Below are 26,199 nucleotides of genomic sequence, written 5' to 3'. Positions count from 1 at the left end.
TGGGCTGTAGCCCACGAAAGCTTATGCTCTAATAAATTTGTTAGTCTCTAAGGTGCCACCAGTCCTCCTGTTCTTGTTGCAGTTTAGTGGCAAACACAGGTGTCGGGAAGCTTGCACTGTGATTGTCTGTACTGGGCCAGTTCTGTAGTCGGGAGGACTTCAGTCTCCAGGGCATCAGTCTGGCACCTTTCACCAGCACTAAAAGGCTACACTGGGGCTGACTGCATAGGTTCTGAGAGAGCTTTACATCCTCCGTGGCAATTAGCCACTTTAGCAGAATGACACTCAGCTTCCCAGGAAGCTCTGGACTGGCTAGCATGAGGAAGTGGGGAAGCTGTGGGGAATGAAAACAGTAGAGAAGAGTTGTATTATACAGAAGTGGGTAAGTTAGCTTTGATTTGAGAACACCCTCCAATTCTACCAACATGAACATTTTAGAGATGTTTCAGAGTAGCAGCCGTGTTAGTCTGTATTCGGAAAAAGAAAAGGAGTACTTGTGGCACCTTAGAGACTAACAAATTTATTAGAGCATAAGCTTTCATGAGCTACAGCTCACTTCATCGGATGCTTTCATTTTAGAGATGGTACAATTTAGCAGGGAATGAGCAAGAGGGTGTCCAATTCCACTTCAGCTACTGGGTTTGACTGCAGAGTTGGCTGTGCTACTCCACTGAGCATATACTCAGCCTGTAGAACTTATTGCTATAGGAGGTCAGCCTCTCTGATACCATAGCTGAATATATTTCAAAGTACTAATAAAATTGGTAGTTATAGGCCAAACTCAGAGTAATCAGATCGCATGCTTCAGAGCAAAGGCTGATCACAGCAGGAGGTTTAGAAGACCACACTTCCCTAACCTGTTTATCAAGGGATTGGATTCTCCATCCCTGGCAATTTTTAAGTCAAGATTGTATGTTTTTCTAACAGATATGCTTTAGTTCAAACAGGAATAGGGAAGTCCTATGTGGTCTGTATTATGCAGAAGGTCAGACTAGATCACACCGATCCTGTCTGGCCTTATAATCTATGAATCTCAGGGCTCGTCTACACCGGTAGTTTACAGCACTGCAACTTTCTCGCTCAGGAATGTGGAAAAAACCCAACCCCTGCAGCAAGTTTCAGCGCTGTAAAGCGCCAGTGTAGACAGTGCCCCAGCGCTGGAAGCTACGCCCCCTTGTGGAGCTGCACCGCACCGTGACCACACAAGGCAGGTTAAAGAGCTGCCACAGAAGCGCTTTAGTGTTGCCAGTGTCGACTAGTCCTCAGGAAGGAACAAATTGGCCAGATACATGAGGGAGTTTCACCACCATCATCTGCAGGATCATGCCTTGCCTGAACCAAGAGACAACTGAATGGGCCATTGCTCTGATCTGGGCCAGTAAATCCTGTGATGAAGAATGGGGGTAAGACGTGGTACTCCATGAAGAGCTTGCATTTGTGGGGCTGAGATAGAGTGTCAGTAGCCACCAAGAAAAAAGTTTCAACATGACCCTGGACAGAAAGCAGAGTTTTCTGTTCCATTCAGATGATGCACAAGTATTCTCGCTGACTAAGAGCATGTCAGTCTTTAAGCATTGCCTGGAGTTAGCGAGCTACACTTAAGGAAAGGCTTAAACATGCAGACTTTGGTTTGAGGAACCTACTTCCCTCTATCCCTTTTGTTCCTTTTCAGTCCATTCCCCTCTTCCCCTCTCCCCACTCCACCTACACCCATTACACCAACTGCAGGAGCCTGGACACAAGAGGCAGCTTTTCAAATGAGATCATTAAGTGCTGAAAACCCAGAGAGCAATTTCACAAGTGCCTGGCCTGCTGTTTGTTTAAGTTTGAGCATTGATGAAAGAAGCTGTTTGTACTGGATACAATCAGAAAAGAGGTTGCATAAATTTTCCCTATACAGCTCTGCCAGCACAGATTACTCCTGCTTTGTATTACAGTCCACAGGTGTGGGTGGACATTCACCATGTATGCCACAGTTATATCATCTTCTGCTACAGTGGGTGGCAAGCTCTCCCTGGGGCCTTTTATTTAGGCCTAGATGTGGTGACTGCCTCTACATGCATAGTGATCAACCGAGCAACTGCACCTCTAACCTGGAGGCATTAATGACTACTAGAGGGAGGTTTCAGAGTAGCAGCCGTGTTAGTCTGTATTCGCAAAAAGAAAAGGAGTACTTGTGTCACCTTAGAGACTAACAAATTTATTAGAGCATAAGCTTTCGTGAGCTACAGCTCACTTCATCGGATGCATCTGATGAAGTGAGCTGAAGCTCACGAAAGCTTATGCTCTAATAAATTTGTTAGTCTCTAAGGTGCCACAAGTACTCCTTTTCTTTTTACTAGAGGGAGATGTGTCTAGAATGGATGGGCAGAGTAGTAGCAGATGGGGGTGTAGCTACAACCAGTTTCTTTCTTGGCCTCTTGATTACAATTAAGGTCAGGTTAAATAGCCCATATAGCTTTCAGCAAGGATAATATCCTACCTTTGCAAAGGGATGGGCAAGGATCTAGTTGACACTATAGTCCAGGAGTGGCCAAACTGTAGCTCACGAGCCGCATGCAGCTCTTTTACAGTTGAAGTGTGGCTCACTGAGCCCTCCATGCCCCCGCCCCCGTTCTCCACCAGGTGGAGGGGAGCTTGGGTCCTCTGCCTTGTAGCAGGGTTGTGGGATAGGGGCTTCTGCCCACTGGGGAAGGGGGTGACGGGGCTTCAGCCCCGCAGGGTGTGCCTGCCAGGGCTCAGGGCTTCAGCAGGAGTGGGGCTGAAGCCCCAAGCCCCAGCAGATGCCTTCTGTAGGGCAGAAGCCCTGAGCCCCAGCTCTTGAACTTCTGAAGATTGTCGTATGTGGCTTGGAGGATCAGTAAGTTTGGCCACCCTGCTATATTCTTTTCCAAGTACTCGGCCTCTCTGGATTAAAGACAGCCAAGTATATCCACTTGTGTGGATCGCACTGCAAATGTTGTGGCCGGATGTCCAACAGAAGCTAGATTGAGACTCACAAGCTAATCTTACAGGGAGCTTGTTTTAAGAGGCGAGTCCATGTTCCAAGAGGTGAAAGGCTAGGGCAGACCTGTGTTCTCCACCACTGACCTGGCATTGTACAGACCCATATAAATGAGCCTCTGGTCAATTATAAATGAGCAACTGAACAGTGTCACCTGTCCCTCCTCCACTGCTCCTTGTTCTGGGTGTCCCACCGACATAACAGGGTGGAAATAGACTATGACCCACTAATAGCCCTGTTTAACCCAAATCATTCAGAGATAACGCAGGCGCTTGACACTAATTCTATCAATGTTTACAGACCAATAATCACCATGTGCTTCTGAAACCATTCATTTTCCTGAGCTGTCTAGACTAGCACTGCTCTAGGGTGAAGGGTGGGAGGGAAAAGAGAGGGAAGAAGAATGTCTATCCATTTGAAAGGAAGAGAATACATTTAGTGGCCTGATTAAGAATGGGAGGGGTTTTTTAATGGGGCCTTTGCTAACACCCTATGAGGCATCCAGAAAATTTTGGGAGGAACTGGCCTGAAAGAGCAACCGATGCTTGGGTTTTGTAATATAAACAGGGACCGTAAAAAATTAAGTCCCCAGAATATCAGTCCTGCTGATAGAGAATGCTTTATTTTTCCTTCTCTCTTCCTTCCCCTTTCTGTTCACGCCCCTCTTTCCTGCTTTCACTCCTACCATCTTCTTCCCTACCCAGTCAAGCTTGCATGTTCCTCAGTTTTCCTTTCTTTCTCTGAGTTTTGTTTATCTTGCCTCTTTCTTTCTCACTCTCTGCATCCATGTGCATTTGCTGAACAGGGTTGCAAACAGCCCTCATGTTGTGTTCCTCCGCATCCCTCAAGTGATTTCACCGTTACCAGCAGTGTAGCAAACATTATAAACTTACCAAATAAAGCAGGGCTTAGGTTTGGCTGCACAGTCATGGGTACAACTCCACCTTCCACCTGCATTGCAACCCCCCTCTCCCAAACCAAAAAAAAAAAAAATCACAGGCCAGGAGGATCTTAAACTGGGCAGCTAAACTCGAAATCTTTGGAACTGGTGTGGTCCCTCTGTCAGCACTTCAGCCAGCCTGCTAATAGGAACCACTCTTGGAAGAGAAGTGACCTGAGCCTACCAGAGCTCAGCAGGGGTAGAGAGAAGTCCTTACTGGCAAGTTCAGCTCCTCTCCATTCCTTCACTCATTTGTAGCCAGTGCTGGTGGAAAATTTTCCATCTAAACCTTTGGTGATAGAAAATTAGGTTTGTGATGAGACTTTCTGCAGAAAGTGTCTGCTTGCCTCAGAATTTTGGTTGTTCCATGGGGAAAAAAAACAAAACTCCTGATGCTTTCAGTTTTGACAAAGTTGAAATTTTTCCATAGAACTTTTTGTTTTTTACTGACCAGCTCAGTTTGGAAGTGTTCTGAGAAACAACATTAGGAGGAGATATGTTGAAAGCTCTCCCCAACCCCAGCCCAAACCCCAAAAAGCATGCTAGACACTCAAGAGAAGGGGATAGAGGCGGAGAAACGGGGCTCAAAACTGTGGAGATGGAGAAAGACAAAGTGAAGACAGGAGTAAACTGCTTGGCCTTAGGATGAGAAGTTAGTCCACTTATTTCAGTTACCATGCCAGTTAAATGTCACTGAAATGCATCCGATGAAGTGAGCTGTAGCTCATGAAAGCTTATGCTCTAATAAATTTGTTAGTCTCTAAGGTGCCACAAGTACTCCTTTTCTTTTTGCGAATACAGACTAACACGGCTGCTACTCTGAAAACTGAAAGAATAGTTAGGTGCAGCTAGGAGTTTTCCAAAAAAAGCCAGATATATCAGGCTCTAATAGAAGGCCTGTTACCACTTTAGGCCTCGTTCTGCTGAGATTTATGCAGGTGCTTAACCTTAAGCACAAAGTCTATGGACTATTCACATCTACGAGCTTAGTTTCAAACATGTTTGCAACAGAGGCCCTACTGTCTATGAATACAAACCTAGGATTTCCCACCATTTTCTCAAAAGCAAGAATTCAATTTTTTTTTCTTTAGGAAAAAACAAATACCCAAAGTAATTTTTAAAAATGCAAAAACTCTTCTTCTTGTAACAATGGCATCTTCACATCCCAGTCTGTGAAGCATTAGTGTATAGATGAATTCTTACTTTGGTGGCTACCCTTCAATCTCTTTGGGCTGAAAGGTCTTGGTCCTTTGTCTGATAAACACACTAGAAGCTATCACTGAAGAATCTTAACATTATGTGATCTAAACTCTCATATAGGCAATAGACTAATTATGCTGATAACAGTGTGGTCCTACAGATCTTAGTGATTTACAGACAACAAGTTAAGCCCTGCTACTGCGCCACCCTCTATGAAGATAGGTATCTTCTCCCATTTTACAGGGGCAAAGAGTTGAACTAACTTATTCAGAATCACATGAGTCACCAGCACCCGAAGTAGGAACGAGGACCAAGAATCCCAACTCCTTGGCTCTTGCTCTAACCACTAAGCCCTACTTCAAAGCAATTCCATTGCTTTGCTAACAGGCTGCAGGAGACTGTTCATATATCCATTTAAACCAGCAGACACTAATCTGTCCATCTGCAGTAGATCTGTGCATGCCACAGGGATCTGGACAGGATACATCTGACAGATGTTTAATCCAGACACTAGTTGATAGCATCTTCCCTTTCATGCTCGAGGTTGTTCCCTCCCCTAGCCTGAGGAGCCATCAGTTTCATGGGGTGAGGGAACCAGAAATAAGTCTTCTCCCCCACAAAAAAAGTTCTAGACAGCGTGACCTGGCCTTTCCCACACCTGAGAGCGGCAGGTACCTCAGCACAAGGGGTGGGGCTCTCAGGCACAAGTCATACAATGAAGGGTATCAAATGACATCTAGGAGGTGCCGGAGTGCTAAGAAGATCTAATAACTTTTAGGCACCAGGGCCCCACCTGGACACCTACAAAGTAGAGCATACCACCCACCACCACCTGAAGCAGCAAATAATCCAGAAACTAAGTACAATAGTAACAATTGTTACAGAGCAACTGAAAAGGCAGCCAAAGCTTACACCTGGGAGCTGCCACAGCAACAGCTTGCTCATCTGTGTACCTACGGCATGCAGACAGAACCCCTTCACATCAAGTAGCGTCAGGCTTCAGATGCACAACAGGACAAGCCTTGAACATAGCCCCCGCAGTCTTGATCACAGGCTTGACAAGCCAAATCATCCGTTTGAAAAAAATTCTAATCTCATCAGCTGCTGATCACTTACAGACAGGACCCCTTTCCCCCTGGCTACCCAATGCAGGAGCATTTAGGAATTCTTCAGGCAGTCTCAATGCTGGCTATTCATAGGAAGAGAGGAGAGGAAGGCAAAGACTAGAGGTTAAAATACAGGCCTGGGACTGAGGAGATCTGCATTCAATCCCCAGCTCTACTGACCCTTACTGTGGGCAAATCTCAGCCTTTGTACCTGTTCCACTAGTTGTGAAATGAACATTTCTTTACTACCCCACTGGGGAGCCGACAGGTTTAATCTTTTCTTCATGAAGGACCTAGAGAGCCTCATGTGGGGAAGGTTAGAGAAACCCAATGGATATCACAATACAAAAAAAAACCCATGCTCAATGGATTGCATTCTCTGCTATTGCACTTGGATCTTGACACAGATTTCCAGACATTCCCCTGTCCCCAAGAACTTTCAACCTACCTCAGGTGCCCCAAGCTATAATATCGCGACTCTCCGTCCGTCGACCGCACCACCTTGACCGTGAACATGGGCTGCAGTTGCCTCAGCTCCAGCAGCACAATGGCTAGATAGTGAATGAAGAGGAGAGCATCTACGAGAGACACTGCATACTGCACTATCCCCTGGTAATTGGTGTCCTTGGAGTCCAAGATGCGGACGCCATAGAAGAGCCAGTAGGAAAAAACAAACAGGAATATAAGGACTAATAAGAGGGCCCGGAATACGAACACTCTTGGTATATCCGCCTTTGGCTGACGGAAGAACAGAGCCCAGGTCCCAATCAGAAGAATCAGGAGTTTAAAAGCCACAGAGATGAACAGTCCCTCGCAGATGGTGCCACATGGCTCCAGTTCATCCCGCCACAGGATCTGGGGTAAGAGAATGAAGGCAACGGGGGTAAGGAAGACGAGGAGTCCAAGGACAGCAGCCACTGTTAAACCAAGGTAGCGTTTGCAATCCAAGCCAACACTGTCCTCCAGATCCTTACTGATCCTGGCAATGTCCTCCTGGGAGATGCTGTGCTCCGAGGTGCCTGTGATAGCTGTTGTGGTCTCACCCCAGTTGTCATCCTGAAAGGAAAAGAGAATAAGGAAACATCAGTTTATATCAATTCCTGACATTCTGCATTTAGCAGCCAAAGAGCCACATGGTCACCAAAGAGGACTGGGAACTGCCACAACACAGCTGAACAGCATGTTTAGAATCCCCAAAATGTATTCAACGATAACCTGGGAGGGTGGAAAGCAGGGGTAAATGGTCTAACCGAGTTTGGAATTTTTTCTTGCATCTACAGCCCCAGGAGAGATGACTCAACATAAGAACAGCCGTACTGGGTCAGATCAATGGTCCGTCTAGCCCAGTATCCTGTCTTCTGACAATGGCCAATGCCAGGTGCCCCAGAGGGAATGAGCAGAACAGGCAATCATCAAATGATCCATCCCCTGTTGCCCACTCCCAGTTTCTGGCTAACAGAGGCTATGGACACTCAGAACATGGCTTTCCATCCCTTCCCATCCTGGCTAATAGTCATTGATGGACCTAACTTCCATGAATTTATCTAGTTCTTTTTTGAACCCTGTTATAGTCTTTGCCTTCATAACAACTTTACATTCTGATTACTGTGCAGGGGTCTTTCCTTTCAGTTCCCTGAAAGACAATCAAATACCCTGCCCAAACTGTATGGACAACAAAGATTATATGTTACGGTGTGAGTATGAGTAGAAGGAAGGAAGGGGATTCATGAAAGGAGAAAGATTGGGAGCATTTGCTCCTGCTACTTAGAGATCTGGAGAACAAGCCCCGATAAAGATAGCCAGAAGTTAAAAATAGAGGAGCCCACCTCCTGCAGATACAGAACATTCTGTAAATGCAGGAATTAGTGCTCTTCCAGTCCGCAAGTACTTATAAGTGCAGTGCAGAATCCACCTGCAAGAGTAATTCTGTTTCAATAGTCAGCAATGAGTTGAGTTCAATTATGGTTATAGTGAAACCTCATCCACAGTAAAGTTGTGACATACGTGGTTTCATTTTTAAAGGGTTCCACTGCATATTTTCTCAGACTCCCTCACTCATGGAGGAAACATTACACACACCCTCTGCTGAACTGTTTTAGCCAATGTTTGTTAAGCTAACAACCAACTCTCCAGTAATTTGAGGTACTGGGCCATGTGACTCTGTGGGATTCTACAACACCTGTGAGCTCCTATATTAAAGTACTAGATGTGTCCAAAAGCTGTTCAACCTGAAGCCAGCATATTTGAAAAGTAGGGACAATTGCCAAAGAGTCAAATTTCAGTCTACAGTAAAGTTGTCTGAAAGTCAGCAATAAAAGGATTCCAACTTCAGAGAACTTCTGCCACAGAGATCCTTCCTACTCCATGATGCAGTTGCTTGGACACACCTACACAAGGTCAGATTAACTCTTTATCCTTGCATGTATGGATCTGACGTGGAGCTGCTGTTCAGGGACTGACTCAGACTTCTGAAGACTTGACAATTTACACCACTGCATTCCAAACTGCATTAAAGCTTCTAGACAGCAAGTAGATTCCTTCATTCCACCCAGTAGCACCTTTAAGCCTTCGTAGTCACCCAGTCAGTCATTAACACCCCAACATTTTTTTTGGAAGAGAAAAAGTTATTCCAGTGCAAGTGTGTGTGTGACTGATAGGAGAAAACCCTCTGAGCTTCTGCATGGAAATATGCTGACAAAAGTGTTTTAACAAACAGGCTTAACTTAATTGACAGAGGCAATGATGTTGCGTTGTTCTTGTTCTGTGGTTTCAGGGCCTCCATCTTATCAGGGCCATCAGCCCGGTATCTAATAAAATCATCACAATCACTTCTCAAAAGAGTTATAAAAAAGATTAAGTCTAAAAGAATCCTTGTAACAGGACTAGACTGAGGAAGCATAATTGTTCAGAATAGCTCCAAGAATTTTCACTTCTGGTGCAATTTGAGACATTAAAATCTTGGGCCTAAAGCACTGAGGTTTTAAAAGGAGAGAGAGAGACCAACCACAGCCAGTACCTTGAAACAGCCTCAGCAACATTAACATTTTTCGTAAAAACAGGCCCTTGAAAGGCCTAACGAGTTCTCAAATGGAGTGCAGTACTAGAGTACTCTGCCTTCTGCTAGCACCTTCCATATGATGATCTAAGCATTGTCAACTCTTCACCTCATTGAGTGGGAGAGGGGTTGACCAACATAATTACCCCCATTTTACAGATGGAAAACCAGTGACAGAATGGGGAACTGACTTGCCAAGATCACAGCAAGCCAGGGCTAAAGCCTAAAACACGAACAACACACAAGTCCTGGTTCCCAGCCTCACTGCTCTAACAGTTCTTCCCATTTTAAATGACATCATCAAGAGTTCATGCAGTCAAGTGGAGCTACCGGGCTAAAAATTTGTGCTGAAAAGCTGCCGGAGCATAATGTCTGAGTTACTAAGAGACAATCCTTCTTGTATTGTTTCTGTATTATTCTTCGCTTTTTTAGTTTACATTACTAGAGAGATTTGCATGAAGATAAAGACTTGTTTCTTAAGAACTCATCAGCATATTTTGCCCCACCTGACACAAACTCACCCATTCACAACTGCTTAACTGGCAGTTTGTGAAAGCTATTGTCCGAAAAAACAAAGAAGGTTTATTTATGTACCTCCATTTGGCACCCTCTGCAGTGGCATCTGGGTGCTCTAACAACTATTAACGCATACATTGCTGGTGGGGAAGAGGCAGCAGACTGAGGTCTGGTCTACATAACTACGGGGCTCATGGGATGTGAAAAATCCACAGCCCTGAGCGAAGTAGTTATACCAACTTAACCCCCACCCGCCTGCTTCCCCGGCTCCCTCCCCCCACCTGTAGACAGTGCTACATCAGCAGGAGAGCTTAGTGCAGGAGCATCTTCATTAAAGCACTACAGCTGCGCCGATGCAGCGTTTTAAGTGTAGACAGGACCCGATTCCCTGAGAGTGTCCCTGGTTTTGTGTAAGACATCAGTACTAACCTAAAAAGTGCATGCAGATGAAGAGTGAAACATAGGATGCACTGAAACACTATTTGGACACTATTCCAAGTTTGTCTTGAAGTGTCACTGGTCTTTAAGGCCACTATTCACACAGTATGACTGCTTCAAACTGTGGAGCTCCCAGTATAGAAGGGCCTCTGTTCTGATCCTGATGTAACATAGAAACAGTATCTTTCCATTCTTTGCCTGACCTAGTGTCCATATACCTACTGTATGGACTCAATTTTTTTGCTGTCACTCCTTTTTCTTATATTTGTTGTATATTGTCTCTTGCTTTCCTCCCTCCACTCAGCATCTTTGTCACCTGTTCTGTTACTCTTGGAAAGAGTTCTTTTTTAAAAGGTCTAGATTTTTTTTTTAAAATGGCATGTCGCTCAGCCAAAAAATGAAGGGGGCTGGGGTGGGTAACTATCCTTGATCAGTGGTAAAAACAGCTGGCTTGGTACATTTGGCAGGACGCAAAGCACTGGTGGTTCAGTAGTAGGCACTCTTCGAAATCAATAGTGAGCTAAAGCCCTCTGTGTGGCCAGACAAGGCATTGTACTACTGAAAGTGATGCTTTCAGAAGAGACAAAACAAAAGTCCTGACAGCTTGTAAGCTCAAAGGTCCCATACCTTTTAATACAAGCATGGAGGTATAACTGGATCATTGCATTTTGCCTCTAAAAGCCTGTGACCATTTCAATTCTTCATATTTATCTTTAATCATGTGTTGTGCTCTGTTAAATTGCTACCACATCCCACCACAGAAGTGGTTGCATCTTGGTGGTAGGTGAAGTGATGCAGTCCCTATAGGTAGAGAGTTTTGCAAAGCAGTTTAATGCCTGAAAAAAAAAAAAAAAAAAAAAAAAAACCCCAAACAGCATTAACTATGATCCAAAGGGATCCACAAGCCATACCTGCCTGCTACCAAGAGTGCAACAAACACATTTCCATCAGCGTGCAGGCAGGCAAAGACAGTCACCAAAGCAGAATGCTGTCCCACAGCCCACGCTTCACCCATCCACATCTCCATCTGCTTCCTGTTCCTTACCTGACCCTCTTCTGTCTGAGAGGCATCATTCCCCAGCAGCGGTTCTGCGGGAGGCGTCTGGATGGTGACCGATTTCTCTGACCTACTGCCATCTTTACTTCTCGGCGATTTGTGCCTGTCCCGACTCCTTTCCCATAAATAAAGGCAAAGGGAGAAGATTACAGGACCCATTCACCAGAAGGCATCACAGACTCAGCCCTCCCAGCGAGATCTACCCACTTTCATTAACCTCATGTAAATCAAGAGGTGCCCTTTGCGATACAACCTTCAAGAACATAAACTCCACCTGCTATGCCTCCAAGAAGGTTGGGAGCCAACGTAGATCCCACGTCTGCAGATGGTTTCTGGCAATAGGATTGTAGAGGACTCGCTCCACTGAAGAGCCTGCACCTGCCCATACAACATGACCCTCTTTCCAAACTTTAAAGAACAGCCTGATTCCAGGTGCCATCTTGCATGCCAGTCCCCCAGGGCACGGCACATTAGTTCGGTGCTCACAGAGAGCTCAGCATTGTATAGGACAGTCCCTGGCCTAGAGGACTTAAATTAGAAACTCTGTACCTATTTCTTCCCTTCTCAATCCCTGGTCACAAACTCCTCCTAGCCCAGCAACATCAGAAAAGGCCTGGAGAAGGGGAAAGTCTCCCACATGTATTCTCAGTGTAAACTCAGGGAGTACTCCCTCTCCCCAAAGGATTTCAGTGGGAGATTGGGGAGGGGGAAGGGGGGGGTCAGTAATCAAGCTGTCTCAAGGGGGCTGAGGTAGTGCCAAAGTGAGCACTGACAGTAATATTTAGACTAAGATCTTCAGGACAGGGAATGTCTGGGTCCATACAGCACCTAGCACAATGGGGCCCTGATCTCAGATGAAGCCTGCTAGTGGCTGCCATAATATATAGCCATAATATATATATATATATATATATATATAAAAATATGAAAGCCACAGACAAACTCTGATTTTTAGCTGTTTTTCTAAACATCTGAATTATCCACAAAAGGTATTAACATGGCAGCTGAGGGGAAGAGAGGCTTTGCCCCTAGCTGAGAAAGAAACAGGAGTGGAAAAAAGGAAAAGCAATAGCAAGCATCTTTTTAAAAAGCTGGTCAGTCCTCCATCTGGGGACTCTATCCAGCCCTCTCAGTTAATGACTGAACTAACTGATCTCTTTCCATCTCCACTTTCCGTGGCCCTATTCCTAGCATCCCGAGAGAGAGAGAGAGAGAGAAAGTCGTCCCACACTTTGCCTCCTCTAGATCCACAGTGTTTTGGTCTGCGAGGGGCTTCAGCATGACCTATGGAAGAGGTCATGACACTGTGACACTGCCCAGCCTAAAGGACTAATTTGTTAATAATGGTTTCCATACCCTTGTCTGTGGGCTTTTTTGGAGTGACCTGAGTAGTGGGAATATCCAGAGTATGTTGATTCAGTATCCATGGCAGCAGACGCCTGCCCCCCCGCTGGGAGGGCACTGATCGGCTTCCTTAGAGGGTGAGCAGCAGTTGCTCCTGAGGTGGGGTCCTCAGAGAAAGCACCTTCCCGGATACTCTCAGCGTCCCAATCATGAGTAGCTCCAAAACATCAGGCAGCCAATGACTTTCCACCTAAAAAAACTCTAAGGAGGGAAGAGCAGGTGCCTTAATCTTCAATACCAACCTAGGAAAAAAGAAACAGATGGGCATACAATACTGATATTCTACTAAGCAAAGCAGCCACATTCTGAGTGTGAGCATCCGATGAAGTGAGCTGTAGCTCACGAAAGCTTATGCTCTAATAAATTTGTTAGTCTCTAAGGTGCCACAAGTACTCCTTTTCTTTTTGAGAATACAGACTAACACGGCTGCTACTCTGAATTCTGAGTGTGGTAGGCCTCGTCCCTCCTTCCCCTGTAGCATCTATCAATATTTGTCACACCTGTTCTAAGCGTGTAAACTCTTGCAGACAGATACCACATCTTTTTTGTTCTGTCCATATATTTGTGGAGTAATAAATTATAAAAGAAGCAGTTCCTGCTACGCACAATGCAGCTTCATTTATCTCAAAGTCTCAAGGGGACAGCAGAATCTTTGGGTAAACAGAGGGGTCTGGTGAGGGAAAGGCAACGCAGCCCATGCCTGCAGCACAGTAGATGTCTGAAACTGACTCCTGGAAAATGCACAAAGATACACTGGGTTTGAGTCTCCACCACCATCTCGCCTGTGCAAAGGCGATATAAAAATGTGACCAAGTCAGAATGATAACATTTTACACTCACATTGCACAGGTACATATCAGCGGGCAAGGCAAAAGAGAATCAGACCCACCGTGCCTGAACCTGAACTGTTTTCTTAAGTACAAGGTGTGTCCATTTTATTAGCATTGCTAACTATAAAATACCATAGATTACAAGGCCCCCTATCACTTATCTACATTCTACTTGGGCTCTTAACTGCAGCTTTTTAAAAGTCACAGGAGTCAGGGTAGAGACTATTAGATCACATTTACTTTACACACACCCTGGATCTGTGCAAGATTTCTTTCCTGGAGTACATCTGGTATGGCATTCTGGCGTATGACATCTTTGTAACAAGCAGGAAAGGGAACATGTTTTGGAAAGAACAAGATATTGGAACAACAATCAAACATGTCCGATAGAGTCAGAGCTCTGTGCGAGGGACTGGTGGACATTAATCCCTTTCATTTTGGGGAACCCAAATTCCCACTTTGGATTAGGTTACAAGTTAAATTGATTAGCGGAGAGAGGAGCAATTTGCCAGTTTTTGCGATGCACACAAACAGGACTGTCATCACACAGATCCCCAGACTCTAGAATAGTAGGTGGCAGGACTGCAGCTCAAGACAGCTGGCCCTTGGCAGAGCTTGGCATTTGGCATGAGGAAGGAGGAAGCAATCTTATACATTTCCTGCCCAGGCTATTCCTGCCTCTCATCAGCGTCGTGGCCTTTACTTTCATTGGTGTTACATTTATTTACAAGTTCTAAAACGAGAGAGTTTGCTTTCATTAAATCCTTCAATTATTTTCTTTTCACAGCAATTTTCAAACCTCTTGCAAGAAATATTCAACCTCCTTCAAAAGGAGCAAGGGTTGGCTTTTTAACTCATCTGGGCTAATCTTTTTAACACCTCATGTGCTAATTAGTGATGTAAGTGTACAGTACACACCACATTACAGTGAATAAAGTGTGCAGAACAAAGAACAAAATGCTGGCCCCATGGAGTTCACAGTCTGATGGAACAAATGGGGACAATATTACAAAATGTTACATGGATGGTGGGAGTGCAAGGCCTTTGTCAAATAGTTGGGCGCTAGCAGGAGTTATTTGAATGGAGAGGGCATTGGCAGTGTGCATGTTAATCGGGAGGGTGTTGCAGCTATAAGGCTTCTAATGGAAAGAGGCACAAAGCTGGGTGGGATGCAGGAGGGTAGAGACCCAGGCAAGAGCAGAACCATGCAGAGATCTGAAAGCGAGGAGGAGAGGCTTGAAGTGTAGCCAGGAGAAGATCGGAAGCTAGTGCAGATGTGCCCACAAGGATGGTGGTGAGAAGAAAACACCATTAGCAGAACACGATCAATAGAAACCACCTAGAGCCATAATCTGCAATTCCTGTAAATCAGCAAGACTTGCATGCAATAGAGGAGGAACATCCTGAATTAGACAGAAGTTGCAATTAAGAGGCATGGCCTCAAAGTCATTATTTCCAATCACAAATTATTTGTGACCTTATTCAAATCTACTCTTTGAGGACAGCTATCCTCTCCAATAACACATGTACCCCTATGATGGGAACAGCAAAGTGGGGAGGAGAAGAGGGCTGTGTGTATATCCAAGGAGAGGTAACCACCCAGTACAGAAATTACACTAGCTTCTACTATAGAGAGACAAACACTTTTACCTCTCAGAGGTTCTCCAGGCACTTTGTAAACATACATTACTTAAGTCTCACAGCCTCCCTGGAAAGTCGGTATTATCCCCATTTTACAGATGGGGAAACTTAGGCATAGAGGGCAAGTGGCTTGCCAAAAATCACACAGTAACTCAGTGGCAGAGCCAAGAATAGGAGTATAATTCCCCACCCCCTCCTCTAACTACAATCCTAAGGGAGTAACCAGTGCTGTGATGTAGCAATTCCTTGTGTGTTAGCAATGGAGCTTCTGTTGAGGGGATGGCAGCAGAAAGATAACACATGGCGTACTGCTTTACAGGCATGAGGATCTCTGTTGAGAGTCAACATAGCATTTCAGCAGACCAACACTACAGCGAAAGTACCCAGGCTTTCCCCGCATGAATCAAGAGTGGGCAGTTCGCATTCTGAGGTGGGGAGAGGTGACAAAAGGGATCAAGTGGAGAACATGCACCCTATATCAGGAAGTATTTTTATTAAGCTAACACAGAGACACCTGGATCCTACTGTGTGTGTGTGTGTGTGTGTGTAAACAAAAGCAACAGTTGTGATGCAGCGCCACAAAAAGTCAATGAGAGGGCCCCAAAAAGTAAAACCTCTTGGATCAATCACCACCAACAGCAATACCCTTAAAGCGAGAGTTCTGCAACACCTCACAGCCTTGGCCACGCGACACTGACAGTTAAACAGAGCATTCTGCCAAGGCTGCAGCAAGGCTGCTATGAATGGGCACTATATCCATTTGAATTCAGTTGAGAGAGAGACTCCCTTGGCTTTGCCTATTAGCCAGCTAAGGGCACCCAAACTTTGGGCAACCCAGGGCTGCACTGGCAACTTTCCAGAAGTCTGCATACCATACCCAATTTGAGCAACATAGAGCAATATCACAGGCAACCTCCTTTGGAAGACTGCAGAGACCACAATCCTACAATGCTCCATTGACATGGATCATGCACACCCAAGTCAGGCAGGGATGGGTGTACGGTATATAGCCCACAGTAGGAAATGGCTAAGCCCAGCTGGGAGAAACTCCTAAGAACTGCCAATAGGGGTGAGAGAAAGGAAAAAAGAAGAGTCCCAAGGGGGGGGCTAATTAGGTTGGGAAGCCATAAGAAGACAAAAAGAAAAGGAGTACTTGTGGCACCTTAGAGACAAACAAATTTATTTGAGCATAAGCTTTCATGAGCTACAGTAGTCCTTGACTGGCAGGCCCAGAAAGTAATGGGAAGGCTCCTACAATTAACATTCTGCACAGAGCGGACATGAGTGCAGCACCTAGCACAATGGGACCGAACCTGGTTGTGGCCTTTAGATGCTATCACAATAAAAGTAACAATACATCTCCTCATGGCCCTAGGGGATAGGCAACTGTACTGTACAGAAGCCTTATCTAGTCACAAGCTTGCACCAGTTTAAACCCCAAATTAAGTTCATCATCATCTTGTGTGACTATTCAAGGATGCCCTGATTGTGGACAGACAGCACTGAAGGAAGTCCTTTTGGGCACCAGAGTGTGGTGGGGCAGGGCTTGGATAGGACTTTGACTGTGTGTGTCCTTTTCGCAGCCCATAAAGGTGTTGCAAACTTTATCCAGCTGCTGAGCACATGGGGATACAGAGCCCTGCTATGCTCCCTAAGGGAAGGTAGTTATGCTGGCAAGAAGAGCACTAGCCCCTCACATCAAGATGAATCACTGCATATTAGATAAGATAGTCTCCACAGGGTACAGTAGAGATCTCTGTAATTAAAGTTGCTAAGTAACTCATTGAACTCCCTAGTTTCACATGCTCATAAACCGCTCACAAAAATTTCTTCTTTGGAATGGCCATTTTCCTTGCTAAGGGCCCAAGCCTGCTGTTAGTGAAGTCTGTCTGTCATCGATTTCAAGAGAGCAAGGTCCCAGATCAAGGCAATTACCAAAAAGAAAGATTGAGTTGAGTTGGTCACATTCAGCCCTTTGATTTACAAATGTGAACAAAAATACCCAGCCTTCTATGCTACCCCACCAGTTTCCTCACCGTTTCAAGGTTTGTTCATGCAGTGCTTGGGAAGATAACTCTAGATCAGCTCAGCTTTGAAGTTTCAAATTTAGTAAGGAATTAATCTTTATGCAGGTTTAGAACTTCTACTGAATTAGAGTTTGGCAGTTAGTTTGTGAAGTTACGTGCATTTTAAAATGCCATTTGGAGCATAAGCAGCAGAAAGCATCCACAAGTACACACATGTTCAGCTAAGTGTGCAGTTGGCCTCGATATTTAAATGGCACCAACTGTCTATTGGCCAATGGAGGCCCGTAAGCTGGCAAACAAGGGAAATTTCTCCAAATTTAATTTAGTAAAGACTTGGAAATTAAATACAAAAACCTAAAAGCTGTGTTAAGGCAATGTTAGGACTGTACAGTCAAAGACCAAGACTCAGGAAATTTACAAGTTAAAAGTTCCTACAGCAGCATTAACTTGGCTGCACAGTATATCTGTGGTGTTTTCCTATTTCTCTTTTCCTTAAGTGTAAAAGTCATGTAGTTTAATATATTAAATTGCACACTTAAGAACAAACAGAAAGAGCCACGTATGAGCAACTTCACCAAATTAACGTTGCAAGAACATTAACTTCACATTTCCTGACTCAAGCCCCAATCCAGAAATCAAATCCACGAGGGCAGAATGGTCTGTCCACGTGAATCCAATTGTAGGACTCGGGACTTTCATTTTAAGTGCACAACCTCATTACATACTTTTTTTGCACTTGAGTTTGTGGCACATTTCACCTTTCACTCTGGCAGCAACTTTTTTATTTCAGATATCCAAGTTAAGGTCTTCACATTATATGGCATGGATATTTCTGCAGGAGGATAGTTTTAATTTGTTTTAAATAGGTAATACAAAGATATGGGTGAATCATTTGAACATATATTACAGGTCCAAAAATGCAGCAGTGCTATTTGCTTTGAAACAAACAGAAGTGTTTGCCAAGCAAAAGATTTGAGTTACAGCCCACACCATGTGCAGCCACTAGTCTGCGTCCTGAAAAGCTCCTACAGAGCTTTCTTTAGGGCCCCGGCTAGCTACTCAGCAGCAGCAGCAGAGCTTCACTGTGACTCCTTTGCCAGCCCCAAGGCTACAGCAGCCTTCCCCAAATTTTTGGAAGCTGAGTGTGTACCTCTTAGTTTGTACACTTTCTATACCCCCCACACCCCTAATCTTTTGTGGGATCCTTGGGGAGGAGAGCACAACCCACACTTTAGGAAACATGAAGTGAGCTGCAGCTCACGAAAGCTTATGCTCTAATAAATTTGTTAGTCTCTAAGGTGCCCCAAGTACTCCTTTTCTTTTTGCGAATACAGACTAACACGGCTGCTACTCTGAAACCTTTAGGAAACACTGGTCTTCATTATATGATATATGCTTTCATGAGCAGTGACATAGTGAACGACATTGACATTTAAAGGGTCTTGGCCTCCGAGTTAGTATTTGTTGAAACGAACAGGGCAGTTCAATCTTGGAGCCATTGTTTCAGGCCCTCGGCAAACTCAGGCACACTCATCTGCATTAGTTATACAAAGGTCACATTTTCAAGGTTTTCTCTGAAACCGTAACAGCTAGACTTTTGGGGGTTGTTCTAAATGAAAGCTGAGACCCTGGAGAACAACTGAGAGGTCGTTTGTACCCCCTCCTGGGGGGGGGTATCCCATCCTTTAGGATCCTTTGTGCCACTTACACTTCAACTACAGGGGGTGGAATGGCCAGTGGATCTACAGTCCCAAACCCAAATCCCTACTGGACAACCCAGCTGGGCTTCATAACATGCACCTCTTACAGGGGCTTCCCCATCCTTTGGGAAGTAGAATTTCACTGGCTTTGCAATGCCCTCAGTAACGATGGAGGAAGGGGCAGGATTTGCTCCAAAGAGAAGTGTGAACTCCTTCTATTCATCTCACTGGGACAGTAAACCTGAAGTGATGGTAAGCAATTTATTTGCAAAACATATTACGCATAGCACCCTATCAGCCCTTTCCTCTTCTGTTGGAGCAGTAGATACCCAAGGTACCAGCAGCCGCTAGCATTTTAACCACTCTTTCATGCAAACATTGCTCTGATCAGGGTCAGATGTTATGGTGCTTAGATAACCACTGGCAATCTGGAGCCCTGACTGCACTAACCTTCCCTCAAGTGGTGGAGGTGAAAGGACAATAGCAAACATGGGAATTTAGAAGCAGTATCCTAACTTAGACACAGTCTGTATATCTGCTTAGCTTTCATGCTCCTGGCTGATAGCCATTGGCCGTTAGCTACCTCTCTGTGTGGCTGAATGTGGGCTGGAAATCCTTCCAGAATTTTGACTTGCAAGGAGTTTTTTTTAAATAGGAGGTTTTCTGTAACTCTATTCACCATTTATTTTAAAGATTAACAAGTTAAATTACTATAGGACCAATATTGGTCTCAGCTTTGCAGCCAGTTATATATTCAAACCCCAAAAGGAGCAAAAAGCCAAGACTCTTTAAAATCAAATTTGTAGAAGAAGGTTAAATACTCAGCAACTATGAGCCAAGAATTTCTAACCCAAACAGCAAAATACAATTCTTCTCCCACTAATCAAAACTATTTCCCTAACTGATATTCTAACGCTATGTACAATTGTTAGTTCTGCCTCCCTAGAGTAAGAAAGCTGATGACCTGTCACTTCAGGAAACATGTAGCTAAAGAGCTCAGCCTTTGGTACAAGAATGTTATTTTGAACCATTAAGTAACATTCTAAACAAAGAAATTAAGTCTTTTTTTTTTTAGTGCCCATTCAAAGTTTGCAATTGTTATAACAAACTGGCAAAAGTAATGACTCAGTCTTCTGAGGGGAAACAATCACCACCTATATTGCTAAAAACTAAAAAGAGTGTCCCCTGCAGCCCAAGTGCAGGCCTGTACTTTCGGAGCAGAAGGATCTCAGGTTTATCTCTGGTTTCAGAGTAGCAGCCGTGTTAGTCTCTAAGGTGCCACAAGTACACCTTTTCTTTTTTGCGAATACAGCCTAACAAGTTTATTTGAGCATAAGCTTGCATCCGATGAAGTGAGCTGTAGCTCACGAAAGCTTATGCTCAAATAAATTTGTTAGTCTCTAAGGTGCCATAAGTCCTCCTTTTCTTTTTTTTAGGTTTATCTCCATCACTGAAAGGCTGCAAGTTGCCATGGTCTAAACTTAACAGACAGCCATGCAAACCTGTGTAGCCATGAACTGTCATATTAGTCCAAGTGATCAAACTAACTTCTGTATAACTAGATCACATTTACTAGCTTTTTGTCTTATACACCTACCCACAGTTGCCCAAACAGACTCGGAATTTAAACAACTTAATCATCATCCAGGGAATTAAGATATATTTGCAGAGCATTGAACTCAGTTTTAATTCACTGGTTTATTAATCAACGACTAATTTGCTCCTAACACAGGGCTTTAAAAATTCACTTGCCATTGGCGAATGGGACGCTTTCCCTGGCAACCCTGTGCAGGGCAGTGTTGCCTTCCCAGGTCTGCAGGCAAGCCCCAGTGTGCCCCAGCTGCTGCCCGTAGCCCTGCCCGAAGTGAGCAAGATTCCTGTTATGTACATCGCTGTTATTCAGGACTCTGTGGGCAGCAATGCCAAATGCCAAGGCTCTGGTCCGATTTCTGCTGCTGCGTGGGAAAGCTCTGAGCAGCAAAGGCAGAAGACCTGGAAAACGGAGGCTGGGGCAACCCTTGCAGCAGGCGGGAGGAGAAGTGACAAAAAGCTCCTTCTCCCTTCCAGCAGGAGCGCGGCGGGCCCACATGGATCAGGCACCTACTCGCCAGGGTCTGCAAGCGAAGTCCACGCTCGCGGGCAGCCGAGGCTCACTTCCCGCTCCCCCGAGCGTGCTTTAACAGAGGGAGCGAGATGCCGGCCAGCGTGAGCCGAGGGGCCACGCAGCCCAGCAGCTAAGAGCCAGCCTCCATGCCGGGCGGCCCCCCACGGGAGAGGGGCTGTGGGCAGCCAGCCCCCCGGCGCGACCTCCTGCCCTGCTGGGGCCGAGGGCTGAACAGGCCCGGCGGGGCGGGGGGGGCTGCTGGAGGAGGAAGCCGGGAAGGGGTGGCACGGAGGGGCGCAAGCCGCAGCGGGACCCGCCCCGCGGGAGGGGATGTGGGGAGGCGGGCAGCGCGGCGGGGCGGGGGAGCCCCAGGCAGGGGGAGCCGCCCGCGCCCGCGCCCGCACCCACCTCTCGCGGCCGCTCCATGCTGCTGCTCCCGGTACCAGCCCCGCTGCTGCAGTTGCTAGCGCCGCCGCTTTCCGCTTCCTGTGCCCGGCGCCGCCCCGCCCCACCGCAGGGACCGGCCCCTGCCTGCCCCCCCCAGGCCTAGCCGCCCTGCAGTCCGCCTGCCGGCCCCACCGCCTGCTAGGACATTCCGCACAGCCGCTCCAGGACCCCCCCACCTGCTGGGACCGCCCCAGGGCTGCTGGAACAATTTGTGTGGTGGGAGCGGTGAGAGCCCTTGCTGCCGGCTGTAAGGCCTGCATTGCATGGAAACCACGGGAAGCCAGGAGGTGCGGCAGCACCCCCAGTTTCAGCACCTTTGACCTGCCCTACTGCAAGCTTCCCTCAGGGCCCCCAGCATCCCTAACTATACCCCGCCCCCTCCCCAGGACCACACTCTTGCAGACACCCACACATAAGAGCAGCCCCTGCCCCTGGCTCCCACTGCAGCTCTCTTTAGGATCAGCCCTTCCAACGCCCTAACCTCCCCCGAGCCCAGCCCCGTGCACCCCCACACTGCTGCATCCACCTCTGGGATTCTTGCAACCTTCTCTCTGCAGGGTCAGCCCTCTCCACTCAGGGCTCGATTAATCCCTAGGCACACAAGTGCCTACACTCTGGGGTCACTCGACCTCACCAGGTGCTGGAACCCTCACTCTACAGGACCAAGCGGTGTGTTTCAACCCAAGAGGCTGCAGAGAGAACCCCAGACCACACCCATTTCTCTTCCAGGGAGCCAGTAGATGCCACCAAGAGGAACTCAGCCTGGGTGCGGAAAGAGCAAAAGGACCAGTAATAATCCCTGCGGTTGTAGAGCATGCCCCCTGCTTGCCCCGTTATATTTCTTCCTCCTAGTTTGGTGGGTGCCCATTGTGGGCTAGTGGATATGGCACTAGACTGGGAGTCAGGAGGCTTGAGTTGTGTCCCTGGTTTTGCCACTGACCTCCTATGTGACCTTAGGCAAGTCACTTCACCGCTCTGTGCCTCAGTCCCCCTCCCCCCCACACCTTTTGTGTGTCTTGTCCTATTTAGACTGTAAAGTTTTCAGTGGCAGAGCAAGCAATAGAATCGAGATCTCCTGGCTCCCTGTCCTGGCCTTTAACTACTAGAAAATGTCCTGTCCTTTAAAGGAAGCAGATATTTAAGATGTTTCTTCATGTTATATGTTAACGCAGGGTACTAGGTTATTGTAGTGTTAGTTGGGGGATGTTGGGTTATGTGTTTTTTCCTGCACCCTCTTCTGCCCCCCTTCCCTGAGCACTGTCACAAATGTATTTGCAATATCTGTATATTTGATCTATATCTTATGCTGATTTATAATAGAACAAAGGCACAAAACTGATTAAGAGATTAAACTTTCATTTCACTCTGATGTGGTAGTTTGCTATACCTACTTTGCACTGGTGTATGCAGGGTATAACATGAGTGGAGTATCTATTTATTAACTCGGAGAAAAGCCACAAGAATTATTAAATGATTAGAAAACATCTTATAATGATAGACTCTATGACAGTCTGTACTCTTACGTTCATCCCTTTTATAGGACTATGATACATTTCATACAAAGTATGCCTTGTAAGGTATCATTTGAAAACTCATAATTTGCTGATCATTATTGTCCAGGTAAAATGTATGTGGCAACATTATATGTAAAGTTATAAGAGTCTACTATGTGCTATTATGACAACATGTTCCAAGTCTGGGGAACAAGCACAAATCAGTTCCTCAGAGACAATAGAGAAGCTGCCAATGCCTCTGCCAGGTTTCAACACAATTAAAGGGACCATCACTTAGTTAAATGATCGTTCTTTGTCAAGAAAGAGGGGTGGGTGAAAATCTACATCTTGACAAAGAAATAGCTTGTGATTCCCACTCAGACTTTCTGTCTCCTGACCCTCAGCTGGAGATGATTCTCAAAGAAGAGGAAAAACTATAAGAGGTGACAGCAGACACCCCAAATCTCCCACAGCATAAACAATACCTGAAGAACAAAGGAAGCAGCATTGGACTGGGGAGAAATCCTGACTGAAAGGCATTCAGCCAGTAAAACTATTGGAATATGTGGTGAGGGAGACTTTGCTTTGAATTCACTTAGTTTGTTCAGTTAGGCATTAGTTGCATTTTACTTTTATATTCTTGTAACCAATTCTGATTTTTATGCCTAATTACCTGTAATCACTTAAAATCGATCTTCTGTAGTTAATACATTTTTTATTGTTTTATCTAAACCAGTGTGCTTAGATTGAAGTGTTTGGGGAAATCCATTTGGGATAACAGGATTTGTGTGTATCATTTTCTATTAATAAAATGACAGACTTTATATGAGCTTGTGTTGTCCAGGAGAGAGCAGAGCAGTACAAGATGCACATTTATGGGGGAAAATGTGGGACTGGGAATTTGGTGGGTTGCTCTGCAGTATAATTCAGGAGTGGCTGGCCATAGCACTCGTATAACTGGGAGTAACTTACATGCTGGAGGCTGTGTTTGAGCAGACCAGGAACGGTAACTCTCACAGCGAAGCAGTGCAAAAGGCAACTCAGGCTGGAGAATTGAGGGGTCAAGGCCAGATTGTATCCTGGGTAATGTCACAGACTCAAAGGGCTCAATCTAGCTATTTTAAGAACAAGAAAGTTAAGAGATGACTTGACTAGTCTGTGGCTACATGGGGAACAAATATTTAATAATGGGCTCTTCAGTCTATCAGGGAAAGGAAGCTGAAGCTAGACAAATTCAAACTGGAAATAAGGGGTAAATTTTTGACAATGAGGGTAATTAACCCTTGGAACAATTTACCAAGAGTCCTGTTGGATTCTCTATCACTGACTATTTTTAAATCAAAATTGGATGTTTTTATAAAAAATCTTCCCTAGGAATTATTTGATGGCCTGTGTGATACAGGAGGTCAGATGAGATGATCACAATGGTCCCCTCTGGCCTTGGAATCTGTGAAAGGACTTACAGAGAGGACCGGGAGGACGTCACCCAGCCTGAAATGCTGATGAGCCGTGGCTTTACAGAAGGAGCGAGCACAGACTAGGATAGGGAATGTGTAAAAAAGTTTACAAACTGTGACATAGTGGGGATTTTCCCTTGTTATGTTGTATGTGAGTCTTACTGCTTTGCATGAATGCTGTGTGTGCCTCAGTTTCCCTGTGTGTTGCACCAGTGTCTAGATGTTGGGAATAAGGGTGTGGGACTTTTGAGGGGACTGCTCCAGCTGCCCGCACAGATGCTATTGCAGCCCCTTCATAACCTGAGACCCAAGAGGGGGATGCAACCAAGTGACTCTTGGCCCGGGAAGTGAGACAAATGCTGGAGGAGGAGCAACGGGCAGGGCAGGGGCCAGGCAGCTGGAACTGAGTCAGTCTCGGGTGACTTGGGGTGCAGGGGGAGGGCCAGAGCTCCCTGAAAGTCTTGGCTGAAAGTCATTGATTTCTGTGCTAACAAGTTTTGTCCTATGCTATGTTTTTGTTGACTAATAAGCCTTCTGTTTTACCGGCTGGCCGAGAGTCACGTCTGACTGCGGAGTTAGGGTGCAGGGCCCTCTGGTTTCCCCAGGACCCCCACCTGAGCGGACTCGCTGTGGGAAGCGAATGGTATGGAAGGGGATGCTGAATGCTCCAATGTCAGACCCAGGAAGGTCGAAGCTGTGTAAGCTTCTTGCCCTGGAGTCAGTATGCTCGCAGAGAGGAGGCTCCCCCAGAGTCCTGGCTGGCTTTGTATCAAATAGTTTCGGAGCATCGCCTCGGTGACTCCATGACACAAACCCCATACAGAACATAGGCAGAAGAGAGCCTTCCCCCGCTCATAGAACCAAGTTGACCATACCCCAGCACAGCTACCAGAACTGCCAACCATGGAGACAAGCACCCATAGCTGGGAGCAATAAGGAAAACAAGCCCAGCTATAAAGGAAGGAGAGCAGATAACGAAAGGGAAGGCAAAGGGGCAACAGCCTTACACCAAGCTGCTTTCAGGGGACCAATAGACTGCAAGCCTGAGGGTTTAAGGGCTGCTTGATTTATTTTATGTCAAGTTGATAAACTGGCCTAATCTGCGTTAAATAGAGGAAAGCCAGTTTGGCAGAAGTGGCCCACCCAAATAAGCCTGCACGCAGAACTTTGGACAGTAGGTCTCAGGACTTCGGTTGTTTTCAAAGACCTGTAACTCTCAGTGCTCTAACAGCAAGGTTTCTCAAAAAGAAAAGGAGTACTTGTGGCACCTTAGAGACTAACAAATTTATTAGAGCATAAGCTTTTGTGAGCTACAGCTCACTTCATCGGATGCATCCGATGAAGTGAGCTGTAGCTCACGAAAGCTTATGCTCTAATAAATTTGTTAGTCTCTAAGGTGCCACAAGTACTCCTTTTCTTTTTGTGAATACAGACTAACATGGCTGCTACTCTGAAACCTAGCAAGGTTTCTGTGGCTAATTCCTTTGCTAAGCCCATGTTCCTTGCTTTCCTGCCACGTTCTCCCAGAAGGGTTAAACGAGAAGCCCAGAGTACCCATAGCCAGGTGGAACTCTGGGGGAGTTTATGTAAACAACTGGGGGTCTTGGGAGGTCTGACACTGGTTGGGGGTCTAGGGCAGCTGGATGGCAGTGTCCCATCAAGGAAGGATGGCTTATGAGCTCTGAACCTGGAGTGTCCCCTAAAGTCCCAGAACTAGAGACAGTGACCAGGCTCTACCTGGACTCAGTTGACTTGGAAGCCTGTGGGACCCAGCAACTGG

At 45.9% G+C, this 26,199-nt stretch overlaps 1 protein-coding gene across 3 annotated transcripts in view; it reads right to left on the bottom strand.

Moving 5' to 3' along the window:
* Nucleotides 1-21,600, bottom strand: part of VANGL1 (VANGL planar cell polarity protein 1) — a 63,975-nt gene extending 42,375 nt beyond the window's left edge. Inside the window, exons 1-5 of one of the 3 annotated variants that reach the window (XM_043512389.1) lie at nt 18,578-19,154; nt 17,944-18,447; nt 12,673-12,962; nt 11,305-11,431; nt 6,699-7,306 (exon numbers count right to left, since the gene is read on the bottom strand). In XM_043512389.1, coding sequence (XP_043368324.1) covers nt 6,699-7,306; nt 11,305-11,431; nt 12,673-12,743 — 806 coding nt within the window. In that variant the 5' untranslated portion in view covers nt 12,744-12,962; nt 17,944-18,447; nt 18,578-19,154. Of the gene's footprint in view, nt 1-6,698; nt 7,307-11,304; nt 11,432-12,672; nt 12,963-17,943; nt 18,448-18,577; nt 19,155-21,430 lie in introns of those variants that run through there. The other 2 variants (XM_038414492.2, XM_038414499.2) reach the window with 2 other exon arrangements.
* Nucleotides 21,601-26,199: the final 4,599 nt, after the last annotated feature.

The sequence above is a fragment of the Dermochelys coriacea genome, chromosome 1 (assembly GCF_009764565.3).
Source record: "Dermochelys coriacea isolate rDerCor1 chromosome 1, rDerCor1.pri.v4, whole genome shotgun sequence".
NCBI classification, from domain to species: Eukaryota; Metazoa; Chordata; order Testudines; family Dermochelyidae; genus Dermochelys; species Dermochelys coriacea.
This window is presented reverse-complemented; position numbering and strand designations above follow the sequence as displayed.